This window comes from Coregonus clupeaformis, chromosome 13 (genome assembly GCF_020615455.1).
Source record: "Coregonus clupeaformis isolate EN_2021a chromosome 13, ASM2061545v1, whole genome shotgun sequence".
NCBI lineage: Eukaryota > Metazoa > Chordata > Actinopteri > Salmoniformes > Salmonidae > Coregonus > Coregonus clupeaformis.
The window spans coordinates 7,838,093-7,853,921 of NC_059204.1; the positions used below are offsets into that span (position 1 = coordinate 7,838,093).

The following is a 15,829-nucleotide window of genomic DNA, read 5'->3' on the forward strand; positions in this document are numbered from 1 at the left end:
CTTAAAAAACAACAACAATACATTGAAAGTATAGGGAGCGTTACTTATTTTTATGTGACCAGCAATCAGAGGTTGTACACCTATTTTTTTTGTTTTTACCACTAAATCACTGGCTACTGGTGGGCCTATTTGATGTTCAAGGTAATACACATATTGTAACCTAGTCTAGTATGTTAGGGTGACCATCCCGTTTTTCCTAGGACAGTTTCAGCCACATTTCAGGTATCCTGACTTTTCAGGCTACAAAAAAAAAAAAAGGTAAATTTGTCAGCAAGACGCATCAATTTGTAGGCCTAATAAATGGCAATGGCTGAATGTCATTAGGCCTAATAAATGGCAATGGCTGAATGTCATTAGGCCTAATAAATGGCAATGGCTGAATGTCATTAGGCCTAATAAATGGCAATGGCTGAATGTCATTAGGCCTAATAAATGGCAATGGCTGAATGTCATTAGGCCTAATAAATGGCAATGGCTGAATGTCATTAGGCCTAATAAATGGCAATGGCTGAATGTCATTAGGCCTAATAAATGGCAATGGCTGAATGTCATTAGGCCTAATAAATGGCAATGGCTGAATGTCATTAGGCCTAATCAATGGCAATCGCTGAATGTCATTAGGCATAAGGCTTTTTGGTGTTTTGTAACAGATGTCTATTTCCATTCATCAAGTGGCTCGATACGTGCAGTTTGGATGCTGGAATTATTTTAGAGTGGACGAACATGCAAAGGTAGCCTACTTTTTTAACATTTACATTGACATTTACGTCATTTAGCAGACGCTCTTATCCAGAGCGACTTACAAATTGGTGCATTCACCTTATAGCCAGTGGGATAACCACTTTACAATGTTTTTTTATTTTTTTATTTTTATTTTTATTTATTTTTTATTTTTTGGGGGGTGGGTTTTTGTAAGGGGGGGTAGAAGGATTACTTTATCCTATCCCAGGTATTCCTTAAAGAGGTGGGGTTTCAAATGTCTCCGGAAGGTGGTTTTAAGTGATTTGTTTGACAATCAGATGAAAATATCATGACTGGTTGTGTTCCTGCCACATTAAAAGGAAATTAATTTTTACAGTTTAAATTATGCCTTTATTATTAGGCCTATATAAAAAAAGAATGTGCAGCCCCAAATGGCATGGTGTAATTCTGTAATTCGCACTCTATGCAAACATGAGTAGATTACCTTGGAAACAAAGGTTGGACATCTTGGAAGCAGTCTCCCCGTTTCTTAATATCTCTCAGTGGTGTCACCTTGTTAAAGTCCAAAAGCGGAAGTTGTGTCACAGGCTCACTTTCCATTTCCCCTAAAAACCGGAACATCTGGTTGTTGGGGACTCCTTCGAGGCTAATAAGCTAGAGACGTTACTGCGATTGGTTGGCCAAAATGATGGGGCGGGGCTTAGCGAAGGGTCAATTGGGATGTGTAAACAAGAAAGGGTTCTTTTTTTTAAACGTTCCATTGGATTCCATTTCATTGTGACGTCATTGGTGTTGAGCGATACATGGTTCGATTCCTTTTTCCAAGGAGTTCGACCAGAGTCAACGCTTTTACCTCAGGAGTTTGCCACTGAAGATGGAGCAAAATGCAGAGGTCAAAGAAAGTGGAAGCGGATATTTTAGATTAATCATTCAACAGGGAGCAAGTCAGATAGCGCTCCGACGGTTCTCTGACTGGGACGCGGTTGGGAGAGCAGCAGCAGCAGCGGCGGCGGGTTCGAATGTGTAGGCTAAAGACCATCATTTTTCTGTTCAATTTAAATGTTGTACATTTTAGATGTCATAACTCCCTCTGTCTTATCTGACACACACACACACTTGTCTGACTCAGGCCTTTTTACCCTTCTGTGCAGTTGGCCCACTTGTTTCTGATGTTTCTGATTCATTCATTTGAAATAAGGAATTGTTATTATCTAGGCTACTGTTCGTTTTTGTTTATTCAGGAGAAAAGATATTGAGTTCTACGATTACATTGCCAACATTACGGAAAAAACCCTGTTCGATGGTATGATTATGGTCACGATTATCCTCAACGCTCTATTCATGGCTTTGGAGACTGACTATGATTTGAAATACAAACTTTTTGGATTCTTTGAGGTGGGTAATTTGCTGATTGCAATTTGCAAAACTGAGAAACACTGACATGGAAGCATACACAATTACGTTTAGGGAAAATGTAACAGTTCCACAAACCAAAGCTTTGTATCAGGTGTTGTATCCAAATATGTCCTCTACTAAAATCCTGACCTCCCTTCACCCTATTTTCATCAAACAGATTGCAGACGAATTCTTCATGGCCATTTACACCATGGAGTTCTTGATGAAGGTGTACGTTAACCCAGGGGTTTACTGGAAAAACGGCTACAATGTGTTCGATGCTATTATTTTGGTCATTTCATTCGTGCCTATGTTCGCTAACGGAGGGGACTCCAGTGCAATGGGGACCATGCGCATCGTCCGCGCATTTCGCTCTTTGCGCGTTCTGAAGACCGTGTCGTTCATTCGGGGCCTGCAGGTGAGAATGACGCCATTGGCCGTACAATACTAGGCCATAGAAATGTATCTGTTACGTTGGTCTTTTGATACCTTTTTAAAGTTGATGGTAGATAATAAAGCAAACGTTAATCAGTTATCTCTTGGGGTCACTCGGGTGTCAGATTTGTTGAGATTTGAGTGTTCTCTCTCTCTCTCTTTTGTTGTTGTGTTTCGTTTGAATGACAGGCCTTGGTTGTAGCTCTGTTCAAGACCATGAAGAGTGTGGTCTATGTCCTGGGTCTGATGTTCCTCCTGATGTTCATCTTTGCCATAATTGGATACTACTACTTTGGAGACCCCAACACTGGAGACCCTGAGAACTGGGGAGACCTGGGCTGTGCCCTGTTTACACTTTTCAGTTTAGTGACAGTGAGTATGAATTATAGCCTACCTGATCCTGGTGGAAATCTTGCTTAGGGTCCCCAAAAAGGGGGCATGTTTTCATGAGCTTGGGTCCCAGGAAAACACTGAATTTCTCATTTGGGTCCAAGGCTGAAAAAGAACCGCTGCACTAGACAGTCAGCTCTGCCTGGCAGAGGCATAACCATGTCCTGTCTGTCCACCAGTAGGCCTAAATGATAACCATGTCCTGTCTGTCCACCAGTAAGCCTAAATGATAACCATGTCCTGTCTGTCCACCAGTAGGCCTAAATGATAACCATGTCCTGTCTGTCCACCAGTAGGCCTAAATGATAACCATGTCCTGTCTGTCCACCAGTAAGCCTAAATGATAACCATGTCCTGTCTGTCCACCAGTAGGCCTAAATGATAACCATGTCCTGTCTGTCCACCAGTAAGCCTAAATGATAACCATGTCCTGTCTGTCCACCAGTAGGCCTAAATGATAACCATGTCCTGTCTGTCCACCAGTAGGCCTAAATGATAACCATGTCCTGTCTGTCCACCAGTAGGCCTAAATGATAACCATGTCCTGTCTGTCCACCAGTAGGCCTAAATGATAACCATGTCCTGTCTGTCCACCAGTAGGCCTAAATGGTAACCATGTCCTGTCTGTCCACCAGTAGGCCTAAATGCGCTTTAGAACATTTACAGAATCGTTTTTTTTCTGACAGTCGTATTCTCACGTCGTCGCCATTTTGTTGTGGTGTCATGTGTGAAATATGTCAATGTTATGTTCCTACAACAACTGTTGTGTCTTTTATCACAATATCCCAACATGTCATCTGTTGTGATATGATTAGTGCACATGTTGAGGAAACATCTAGGGTTACAAAATTCCGGTAATTTCCCCCAAATACCCAGGTTTTCCATAAATCCTGTTTGGAGGATTCCGGATTTCCTGCTTATTCCCTTCTGATTCCAGGAATCATCCAACTGGGATTTCTGGAAAACCTGGGCATTTTGGGAAAGTTACTGGAATTTTGGAACTCTTCTCCCATTGTCTCTGCCCTCCTCAGGTGGATGGTTGGACTGATCTGCAGCAGAACCTTGACGACCTGGGGATGGACTCCAGCCGCATCTTCACCATCGTCTTCATCCTCATCGGCTACTTCATCTTCTTCAACATGTTCATCGGCGTGGTCATCATGGAGATCCAGGTACGTACTGGATTACCACCATTGTTGTTGTTAATAAACTCAGAGGTGTAACCCCTCTGCCCCCTGTCCTCCGGGTGTAACCCCTCGGCCCCCTGTCCTCCGGGTGTAACCCCTCTGCCCCCTGTCCTCCAGGTGTAACCCCTCTGCCCCCTGTCCTCCAGGTGTAACCCCTCTGCCCCCCTGTCCTCCAGGTGTAACCCCTCTGCCCCCTGTCCTCCGGGTGTAACCCCTCTGCCCCCTGTCCTCCGGGTGTAACCCCTCTGCCCCCTGTCCTCCGGGTGTAACCCCTCTGCCCCCTGTCCTCCGGGTGTAACCCCTCTGCCCCCTGTCCTCCGGGTGTAACCCCTCTGCCCCCTGTCCTCCGGGTGTAACCCCTCTGCCCCCTGTCCTCCGGGTGTAACCCCTCTGCCCCCTGTCCTCCGGGTGTAACCCCTCTGCCCCCTGTCCTCCGGGTGTAACCCCTCTGCCCCCTGTCCTCCGGGTGTAACCCCCTCTGCCCCCTGTCCTCCGGGTGTAACCCCTCGGCCCCCCTGTCCTCCGGGTGTAACCCCTCGGCCCCCTGTCCTCCGGGTGTAACCCCTCGGCCCCCTGTCCTCCGGGTGTAACCCCTCGGCCCCCTGTCCTCCGGGTGTAACCCCTCTGCCCCCTGTCCTCCGGGTGTAACCCCTCTGCCCCCTGTCCTCCGGGTGTAACCCCTCTGCCCCCTGTCCTCCGGGTGTAACCCCTCTGCCCCCTGTCCTCCGGGTGTAACCCCTCTGCCCCCTGTCCTCCGGGTGTAACCCCTCTGCCCCCTGTCCTCCGGGTGTAACCCCTCTGCCCCCTGTCCTCCGGGTGTAACCCCTCTGCCCCCTGTCCTCCGGGTGTAACCCCTCTGCCCCCTGTCCTCCAGGTGTAACCCCTCTGCCCCCTGTCCTCATGTGAGTTCCAAATGGCACCGCACCCTTTTCCCATACATAGTGTACGGGCCCTGGTTAAAAGTAGTGCCCTATATTGGGGATAGGGTGCCATTTGGGACTCCTCCTTTCTTCCTGGTCCCAAGCCGGCTCAGTGCTCGGTGCTCGGTGCAGCTGCTGTCTCTGTGGGGTTTGTCAGATGTGATGGCCAGACGGCGACTCTCAGGCCGGGCCTGACGTGACCCGTCATATAATTGTGCACAGCTGAAGCCCTGAAGAGAGCACGCGGCCAGGCCAGCTCTTTCAAATCAAATCAAAAGTTTATTGGTCGTGTACATAGTTTAGCAGATGTTATAGCGGGGGGGGGGCAGCGAAATGCTTATTTTAATAGCTCCTAACAATGCAGTAAAAGTTACACAAAAAATTATACGAAATCAAGAAATGTCGGAACGAATCCAAGTAGCCGTTACCTGCAGTCAAGTGAGCTAATGGCCTCATGGGTGGAATGTTATTAATATTTTTCATAATTTCATAATAATGCACATTATATTTTTTTAACAGCCGGAAATCCGGTGATTCTATGCCAAATGGTTTAGTTATATTTCAGTTTTCAGTGATGTACAGTACCAGTCAGAAGTTTGGACACATTGAAGGGTTTTTCTTTCTTTCTTTTTCACTATTTTCTATATTGTAGAATAATAGTGAAGACATCAAAACTATGAAATAACACGTATGTAATCATGTAGTAACCAAAACAGTGTTAAACAAATCAAAATATATTTTAGATGTTAGATTCTTCAAATGGCCACCCTTTGCCTTGATGACAGCTTTGCACACTCTTGGCATTCTCTCAACCAGCTTCACCTGGAATGCTTTTCCAACAGTCTTGAAGGAGTTCCCACATATGCTGAGCACTTGTTGGCTGCTTTTCCTTCACTCTGCGGTCCAACTCATCCCAAACCATCTCAGTTGGGTTGAGGTCGGGGGATTGTGGAGGCCAGGTCATCTGATGCAGCACTCCATCACTCTCCTTCTTGGTAAAATAGCCCTTACACAGCCTGGAGGTGTGTTGGGTCATTGTCCTGTTGAAAAACAAATGATAGTCCCACTAAGCCCAAACCAGATGGGATGGCGTATCGCTGCAGAATGCTGTGGTAGCCATGCTGGTTAAGTGTGCCTTGAATTCTAAATATATCACAGACAGTGTCACCAGCAAAGCACCCCCACACCATAACACCTCCACCTCCATGCTTCACGGTGGGAACCACACATGCGGAGATCATCCGTTCACCTACTCTGTGTCTCACAAAGACACAGCGGTTGGAACCAAAAATCTCACATTTTGGACTCATCAGAACAAAGGACAGATTTCCACCGGTCTAATGTCCATTGCTCATGTTCCTTGGCCCAAGCAGGTCTCTTCTTATTATTGGTGTCCTTTAATAGTGGTTTCTTTGCCGCAATTCGACCATGATTCACGCAGTCTCCTCTGAACAGTTGATGTTGAGATGTGTCTGTTACTTGAACTCTGTGAAGCATTTATTTGGGCTGCAATCTGAGGTGCAGTTAACTCTAATTAACTTATCCTCTGCAGCAGAGGTAATTCTGGGTCTTCCTTTCCTGTGGCGGTCCTCATGAGAGCCAGTTTCTTCATAGTGCTTGATGGTTTTTGCGACTGGACTTGAAGAAACTTTCAAAGTTCTTGAAATGTTCCGTATTGACTGACCTTCATGTCTTCAAGTAATGATGGACTGTAATTTCTCTTTGCTTATTTGAGCTGTTCTTGCCATAATATTGACTTGGTCTTTTACCAAATAGGGCTATCTCCTGTATACCCCCTTACCTTGTCACAATACAACTGATTGGCTCAAACACATTAAGAAGGAAATAAATTCCACAAATTAAATTTTAACAACAGGTACACCTGTTAATTGAAATGCATTCCAGGTGACTACCTCATGAAGCTGGTTGAGAGAATGCCAAGAGTGTGCAAAGCTGTCATCAAGGCAAAGGGTGGTTACTTTGAAGAATCTCATATAAAATATATTTTGATATGTTTAACACTTTTTCTGGTTACTACATGATTCCATATGTGTTATTTCATAGTTTTGACGTCTTCACTATTATTCTACAATGTAGAAAATAGTACAAATTAAGAAAAACCCTTGAATGAGTAGGTGTGTCCAGATTTTTGACCGGTGCTGTATATAAATAATAATTGAAAGAATAGGGTGCCATTTGGGACACGTCCAGAGTGATGGGAGGGGATGGATGGAGAGGGAGGGAGGCCCTCTGGGTTTCCTCTGAGTAGCTGCCATAGCGTGATAATGTAACGTATTTCTTAGCTAGTGTGTGAGGTGTTATTTCCGTCCTCCACCGTGTGGTATGAGGGGACGCTGGTAGTAATGGATCTCTCTGAATAAACATAACAAGGTCATAGAAAGTAAATATGGAGCTTAGCCTCTGCTCCTAAGCTCTGAGGACTGCTTAAATATAGCAACTGGTTTAAGGAAAAAGCTACCAGTTTATATGAAAAAGTTCTTAAATGCAAAAACAAAAGACAATTTTCATTTCAAATAATGTTGTAACTCATGTATTCATATGCGTATTGTTCTTAATATAAATATAAACTATGCACTTTAGATGCACGGGTTTGTCAATCGACTTTTAGGGGTTAATATAAAATTCACTAGGAATTATGCATTTACAGATTTTAAAAACCAGTTGGGATAATCATAGCTAGGAATCCAATAGTTTTTTCCCCATGTGTTTTCTCCAGCATGCAACGAAGCGTTTTGAGAATGAGGTGCAGAGTGAACGGGAGGCGTCGCTAGTCCAGAAGAAACACACCATCATCCAGAGACAGAAGCATGAGATCAGGAAGCTCATCCAGAGCCAGGTGTCACTCACTCTGTGTCCCTAATAGCATCCTATTCCTTAGACAGTGTACTATAGGAATCTGGTCAAAATTAGTGCACCATAAAGGGAATAGTGTGTTATGTTTACAGTTACACTTTTATTTGATCTTTATTTAACTAGGCAAGTCAGTTAAGAACATATTCTTATTTACAATGATGGCCTACACCGGCCAAACCCCGGACGACGCTGGGCCAATTGTGCGCCGCCCTATGGGACTCCCAAAATCACAGCCGGTTGTGATACAGCCTGGAATCGAACCAGGGGGTCTGTAGTGACGCCTCAAGCACTGAGATGCAGTGCCTTAGACCGCTGCGCCACTCGACTAGTGTTAGTTAGGTCTAAGGTTGGTTTATGTCGTGGGATACCTATGCACAAAGAGGTGTTGACTTGATTCTTGACTTTTTTTAATTTGACTTTTTCACCCTGTGTGCCCACTCCTGGAGCACTAGCCATTTTTTGTGATGATTGACACTTGAGTTGTTGCGATAGACATCCAAACATGACATACTCAACACGCTCTACTCCATGACCTGGCTTCAAACACTATTTGAAATCATTTCAAATACTTAATCTGGGCTTGATTTGAGTTTGCCTGGCGCAAAAGGAACCAATAGAGTAGTCACAGGCTAAAGCGAATGCTAAAACTGGTTTTAAAGATTTCAGATGGCGTTTGAACCCCGGTCTGCCCTCCCTCCCTCCATTACAGACGGGCAACTTCACCAAGCTAGTGGAGCAGTTCAACAAGTCTCTGCGTCACACTGATTACACGGTGATGGAGGACCTGTGTACCAGCATGTCCTTCATAGACATCTACCTGACCACCCTGGATCACCAGGACAACACTGTCGATAAGTAGGCACCCTACAGCATCCCACAGCACCCTTACAGTCTGAACAAGTAGGCATCCCACAGCACCCTTACAGTCTGAACAAGTAGGCATCCCACAGCACCCTTACAGTCTGAACAAGTAGGCATCCCACAGCACCCTTACAGTCTGAACAAGTAGGCATCCCACAGTACCCTTACAGTCTGAACAAGTAGGCATCCCACAGCACCCTTACAGTCTGAACAAGTAGGCATCCCACAGCAGCCTTACAGTCTGAACAAGTAGGCATCCCACAGCACCCTTACAGTCTGAACAAGTAGGCATCCCACAGCACCCTTACAGTCTGAACAAGTAGGCATCCCACAGCACCCTTACAGTCTGAACAAGTAGGCAGCCCACAGCACCCTTACAGTCTGAACAAGTAGGCATCCCACAGCACCCTTACAGTCTGAACAAGTAGGCATCCCACAGCACCCTTACAGTCTGAACAAGTAGGCATCCCACAGCACCCAGTACAGTCTGAACAAGTAGGCATCCCACAGCACCCAGTACAGTCTGAACAAGTAGGCATCCCACAGCACCCAGTACAGTCTGAACAAGTAGGCATCCCACAGCACCCAGTACAGTCTGAACAAGTAGGCATCCCACAGCACCCTTACAGTCTGAACAAGTAGGCATCCCACAGCACCCAGTACAGTCTGAACAAGTAGGCATCCCACAGCACCCAGTACAGTCTGAACAAGTAGGCATCCCACAGCACCCAGTACAGTCTGAACAAGTAGGCATCCCACAGCACCCAGTACAGTCTGAACAAGTAGGCATCCCACAGCACCCAGTACAGTCTGAACAAGTAGGCATCCCACAGCACCCAGTACAGTCTGAACAAGTAGGCATCCCACAGCACCCAGTACAGTCTGAACAAGTAGGCATCCCACAGCACCCAGTACAGTCTGAACAAGTAGGCATCCCACAGCACCCAGTACAGTCTGAACAAGTAGGCATCCCACAGCACCCAGTACAGTCTGAACAAGTAGGCATCCCACAGCACCCAGTACAGTCTGAACAAGTAGACATCCCACAGCACCCAGTACAGTCTGAACAAGTAGGCATCCCACAGCACCCAGTACAGTCTGAACAAGTAGGCATCCCACAGCACCCAGTACAGTCTGAACAAGTAGGCATCCCACAGCACCCAGTACAGTCTGAACAAGTAGGCATCCCACAGCACCCAGTACAGTCTAAGGGTGTGTCCCTAATGGCACCCTATTCCCTATATAATGCATGATGGAATTTGGGACGTAGTACACCAAGCACTAAATGTCTTGTCTCAGAGACCTTTAGGTAGGCACACACACACACAATCAGAGTCCTATCTGGGTCACAGCCAAACAGACACTATCCTATAAAGGGTTAATGATTCTTCTGTGAGGGCAAACAGACACTATCCTATAAAGGGTTAATGATTCTTCTGTGAGGGCAAACAGACAGTAAACGAGGGTTATAAAGACAGATAGGTGTTTTGGACTCAATTGAGTGTTTGGACATAATAGGAAGGGAATAGGGTTAGAGAGATGTCTGTTATGACATAATAGGAAGGGAAGAGGGTTAGAGAGATGTCTGTTATGACACAATAGGAAGGGAAGAGGGTTAGAGAGATGTCTGTTATGACACAATAGGAAGGGAAGAGGGTTAGAGAGATGTCTGTTATGACATAATAGGAAGGGAAGAGGGTTAGAGAGATGTCTGTTATGACATAATAGGAAGGGAAGAGGGTTAGAGAGATGTCTGTTATGACATAATAGGAAGGGAATAGGGTTAGAGAGATGTCTGTTATGACATAATAGGAGGGAATAGGGTTAGAGAGATGTCTGTTATGACATAATAGGAAGGGAAGAGGGTTAGAGAGATGTCTGTTATGACACAATAGGAAGGGAAGAGGGTTAGAGAGATGTCTGTTATGACATAATAGGAAGGGAATAGGGTTAGAGAGATGTCTGTTATGACACAATAGGAAGGGAAGAGGGTTAGAGAGATGTCTGTTATGACATAATAGGAAGGGAATAGGGTTAGAGAGATGTCTGTTATGACATAATAGGAAGGGAATAGGGTTAGAGAGATGTCTGTTATGACATAATAGGAAGGGAATAGGGTTAGAGAGATGTCTGTTATGACATAATAGGAAGGGAAGAGGGTTAGAGAGATGTCTGTTATGACACAATAGGAAGGGAAGAGGGTTAGAGAGATGTCTGTTATGACATAATAGGAAGGGAATAGGGTTAGAGAGATGTCTGTTATGACATAATAGGAAGGGAAGAGGGTTAGAGAGATGTCTGTTATGACACAATAGGAAGGGAAGAGGGTTAGAGAGATGTCTGTTATGACATAATAGGAAGGGAATAGGGTTAGAGAGATGTCTGTTATGACATAATAGGAAGGGAAGAGGGTTAGAGAGATGTCTGTTATGACATAATAGGAAGGGAAGAGGGTTAGAGAGATGTCTGTTATGACATAATAGGAAGGGAATAGGGTTAGAGAGATGTCTGTTATGACATAATAGGAAGGGAATAGGGTTAGAGAGATGTCTGTTATGACATAATAGGAAGGGAAGAGGGTTAGAGAGATGTCTGTTATGACATAATAGGAAGGGAAGAGGGTTAGAGAGATGTCTGTTATGACATAATAGGAAGGGAAGAGGGTTAGAGAGATGTCTGTTATGACATAATAGGAAGGGAAGAGGGTTAGAGAGATGTCTGTTATGACATAATAGGAAGGGAAGAGGGTTAGAGAGATGTCTGTTATGACATAATAGGAAGGGAAGAGGGTTAGAGAGATGTCTGTTATGACATAATAGGAAGGGAAGAGGGTTAGAGAGATGTCTGTTATGACATAATAGGAAGGGAAGAGGGTTAGAGAGATGTCTGTTATGACATAATAGGAAGGGAAGAGGGTTAGAGAGATGTCTGTTATGACATAATAGGAAGGGAAGAGGGTTAGAGAGATGTCTGTTATGACATAATAGGAAGGGAAGAGGGTTAGAGAGATGTCTGTTATGACATAATAGGAAGGGAAGAGGGTTAGAGAGATGTCTGTTATGACATAATAGGAAGGGAAGAGGGTTAGAGAGATGTCTGTTATGACATAATAGGAAGGGAAGAGGGTTAGAGAGATGTCTGTTATGACATAATAGGAAGGGAAGAGGGTTAGAGAGATGTCTGTTATGACATAATAGGAAGGGAAGAGGGTTAGAGAGATGTCTGTTATGACATAATAGGAAGGGAAGAGGGTTAGAGAGATGTCTGTTATGACATAATAGGAAGGGAAGAGGGTTAGAGAGATGTCTGTTATGACATAATAGGAAGGGAAGAGGGTTAGAGAGATGTCTGTTATGACATAATAGGAAGGGAAGAGGGTTAGAGAGATGTCTGTTATGACACAATAGGAAGGGAAGAGGGTTAGAGAGATGTCTGTTATGACACAATAGGAAGGGAAGAGGGTTAGAGAGATGTCTGTTATGACATAATAGGAAGGGAAGAGGGTTAGAGAGATGTCTGTTATGACATAATAGGAAGGGAAGAGGGTTAGAGAGATGTCTGTTATGACATAATAGGAAGGGAAGAGGGTTAGAGAGATGTCTGTTATGACATAATAGGAAGGGAAGAGGGTTAGAGAGATGTCTGTTATGACAGCCATGAAGTGGCGATAGAGGGTCACCTGGATCTGAAATAAGATTCATAATTAAAAACTCTGTTTGAATTTCTGTTGTTGACTTTCTTTTTCAATACATGGACCGGGGGCACTTTTCAATCAGAACTATGTTTTTGTCTTATCCTAAAAACCTGGATGTTGTGGAAACATTTCTAAGCTGTTTTTCTGGAATATCCAGTTTAGAAATGGATACATTCGATGATTTGTCAGTTTTGCATAATGCAGTCTCATATTCTTTTAAGCTCCAACCTAATGACGTAGACTTGGTACCGTAATCCTTAAAGTGACTGTCACGTGTCAACTTCGTCAAAATTATGTTGACGCAAAGATGATGATTTGGGTAATTACTACATTTTCTCGGGACGTGCATGATTATAGTAATTTAGTCGGTGTAATAAGGCTTGTAACAGCGTGCAGCGGTACCATCCAAACATCCACTATCAGCAGCTTGTTTGTCATTTTGTTTCAGGTTCAAATCGTGAAACTACATCCTCAGAAATCTGCAACTAAATGAGGATACTATCGCATACACCTTTACACGGTTTATGTCTTTATAGCATAAACACTTTCAGTTGATATGAGGCCTCGATAACGCTGCCTTTGTGTACACTCAAATGAAAGGGCAATATCTCATTTGTAAAGAAAACGTGTGTGTGTGTGGTGATAGATAGCTACCACAGTGACTTTAAATTACAGGTCATTATAGAGGCTATAGTTGTTATGAAAAGTAAGGTAACTAAAGTGTTATGAAGAGATGAAATAAGAGAACATCCCCTTGCAGGCTGCAGCAGTTGTTATCTGAGGCCATTCTGATTCTGAGTGTCTTACTGGAAGAAGACCTGATTGAAATGGAGCAGAAAGCAATGAGAGAGAGGAAAATCAAAATGAGCGAACAACAGGTACAGGAACAGGGATCCATCTGAGAGCTGCTGAGAGCTGAAAGCCTTATTCATTTGCATACTGGTATTCAAATAAAAAAAAGAGACATTTATAACGCTGTCTGTCACGTGTTTTGTCTTTGTGGTCCTCTGTAGCTCAATTGGTAGAGCATGGCGCTTGTAACGCCAGGGTAGTGGGTTCGATCCCCGGGACCACCCATACGTAAAAATGTATGCACGCATGACTGTAAGTCGCTTGGGATAAAAGCGTCTGCTAAAATGGCGTATTATTATTATATATTATTATGTCCAGTCCATTAGCCTAGAGCTGGCAGAGAATGGTCTTCAAAATGTATCCAGGGTGCATCCCAAATAGCATTCTATTCCCTAGATAGTGTACTACATAGGGAATAGAATGCTATTTGGAATGCAGACCAGGCCATGCTGTCAGCCAGGCAGGGAGAGTCCAGTCCAGATGGCCCACATAGTCATGTCTGTGCTCAGGCTTGGGGCCACTGTGAGGTAGGCTACTATCTGTAGAATCCTGAGACCCACCTAACCCCTCCCTCTGCTGGTGAAAAGCCACAGACCAGCACAACGCGTAATCTGTTACACAGGGGACTTTATATGGAGTTCTTGAAGATTGATTCTCAAAGATTCATTCGGAGTCAGTTCATGACCCATATGTTATCTTCTCACTAGTAGCAAACCTGTTTGCATTTCGTGCTGTTTTTGGGAAGTAACTATCTATTGTTAAAAGATATGTTCAGAGGAAGTAGACTCACAAGCAATGGCTTTCCTGTATGCATAGAAATATCTGTTCGAATATTTACAGGCTATAAAATGACACCTTAGATCTCCTCTTCAGTGATATACAAAGGCAGGGATGTGGGCTAATTGGAAAATATATGATTGCTTTTATAACAATCAGTCTTTGTTTTTATGATGAGTCTTTATGAGACCTGAATGAGTTTTTATGATCATGTCATGAACAACGTAACCATGTGAAGATAGAGCCAGCCGAATCCAAACAACGCGCGTTTGAAACTCCCATTGACACCAATGCATGGTTTACACACGAAGCTTTGAGTTGCGAAAACGTTTGTCAAGGGTTAGGCCCATGGGTGTTATCTGATCGTCAAACGCTTGATCTGCCCTTAGCAAACTCTGCCAATATGTCATTTATGGTGTCTTTATTTATTTGTATAATATTTTACATAAGTTATTTGATTCTTATTATATAGCCTATTGCATTCAAAATAATGCATTGATGTTTGTGACCAGTGACATAATAGTCGAATATTATGGCACTAAACGAAAAAAGTCTAAAACGCAATAACCCCTGTAAAAGGCATATTAATATATCATTGAAAGTATATAAACATTGCAGTTACAGTAGAGTATGGCGTGAATATCATCCTAATGGGTCAGTAAAATAGATATGGGATTGACTGAAGGTGTGAACCTGGAGATATCGTATTGATCGCTCTCTTAATAATTGTAAAGAGAAAAAACCATCACGCTTGACAATTGCAAACACTCATAGTCGTTGTAAAATCTCGCTGATTATTAGCGTTATCACAGGTATTCAGAGATTTAAAAAAAAAAAAAAAAAATGGCGGTTTAAAATTGGCTATGTTGGTAGGGGCCTATGTTAAGTTGTGTTGGATATTGTGAGGCCAAATTCTCACAATATCCAATTCCAGCTCGTAAGCCTAACATTATGAGTATATCCCTGCTGAAGTATTGTCCCGACAGTAAAAAATACTAAAAAGGAATAGCTTACGCTCAAAAATAAGGGATGAAGAAACCAAGCTGGAGTTTGGAGAAAATGCCAAGTCGTTCGCCAGTAGCAAGTCTCAGCTTTTCATCATAGCGAGTATGATTACTTAAAGGAGTAGCCTGGTCTAAATGCTCTTGCAGTAGCCTGCTTCTCATCAGCGGTTCAGCCCACATCATTCAAACCACAATGCGTTGTCAACAGAATAAGATGTGTAATGTGAAATATCCAGTCAAACTAAAAGCACAGACAGCAGTCGTTGGAATGGCCATTGACTGGCAGAATATCGACGTTAACTGTGTTCATAGGTCAAGATTGGTCTGAGTTGTCATCAATGGTAGACTGGTATAGGCTATTTACTAACATTACTTCCTGACAAAATAAAGGTTAACCCTCCCGTTGTCTTAGGGTCAAAATGACCCGCCACTGTGTTGAACCAACTTTATTTATTTTTTATTTTTGGGGGATCATTTGTGAGAAGGAGGCAGTGAGACTTTAAAGAAAGTATCACTGCCTCCTTCTCATAAATGATCCCCAAAATATAAAAAATTAAATAAAGTTGGTTCAACACAGTGGCGGGTCATTTTGACCCTAAGACAACGGGAGGGTTAAATAAAAAATACTACGCACTCCCATCTTATTCCATAAACTTGGAAAATGTTTGTGTTCGTTTATACCTTTTCCCTTTATTAAATAAATACCTGAAATAAACTACTATCTGCTTTATTGTATTC

The 15,829-nt window shown here is 43.5% G+C and overlaps 1 protein-coding gene across 2 annotated transcripts; it reads left to right on the forward strand.

The window, feature by feature from the left end:
- The first annotated feature begins 1,456 nt into the window (after positions 1–1,456).
- On the forward strand, positions 1,457–13,428 carry LOC121579117 (cation channel sperm-associated protein 3). 2 transcript variants are annotated; one of them, XM_041893421.2, is made up of 8 exons: positions 1,458–1,725; positions 1,944–2,097; positions 2,276–2,515; positions 2,722–2,904; positions 3,954–4,094; positions 7,767–7,886; positions 8,613–8,758; positions 13,219–13,428. In XM_041893421.2, the coding sequence occupies exons 1-8, from the start codon at positions 1,577–1,579 to the stop codon at positions 13,358–13,360; spliced, it is 1,275 nt and encodes a 424-aa protein (XP_041749355.1). In that variant the 5' UTR covers positions 1,458–1,576; the 3' UTR covers positions 13,361–13,428. The 2 variants fall into 2 exon arrangements, with proteins under 2 accessions (XP_041749357.1, XP_041749355.1); XM_041893423.2 differs by lacking the exon at positions 7,767–7,886 and having other exon boundaries at positions 1,457–1,725.
- Positions 13,429–15,829: the final 2,401 nt, after the last annotated feature.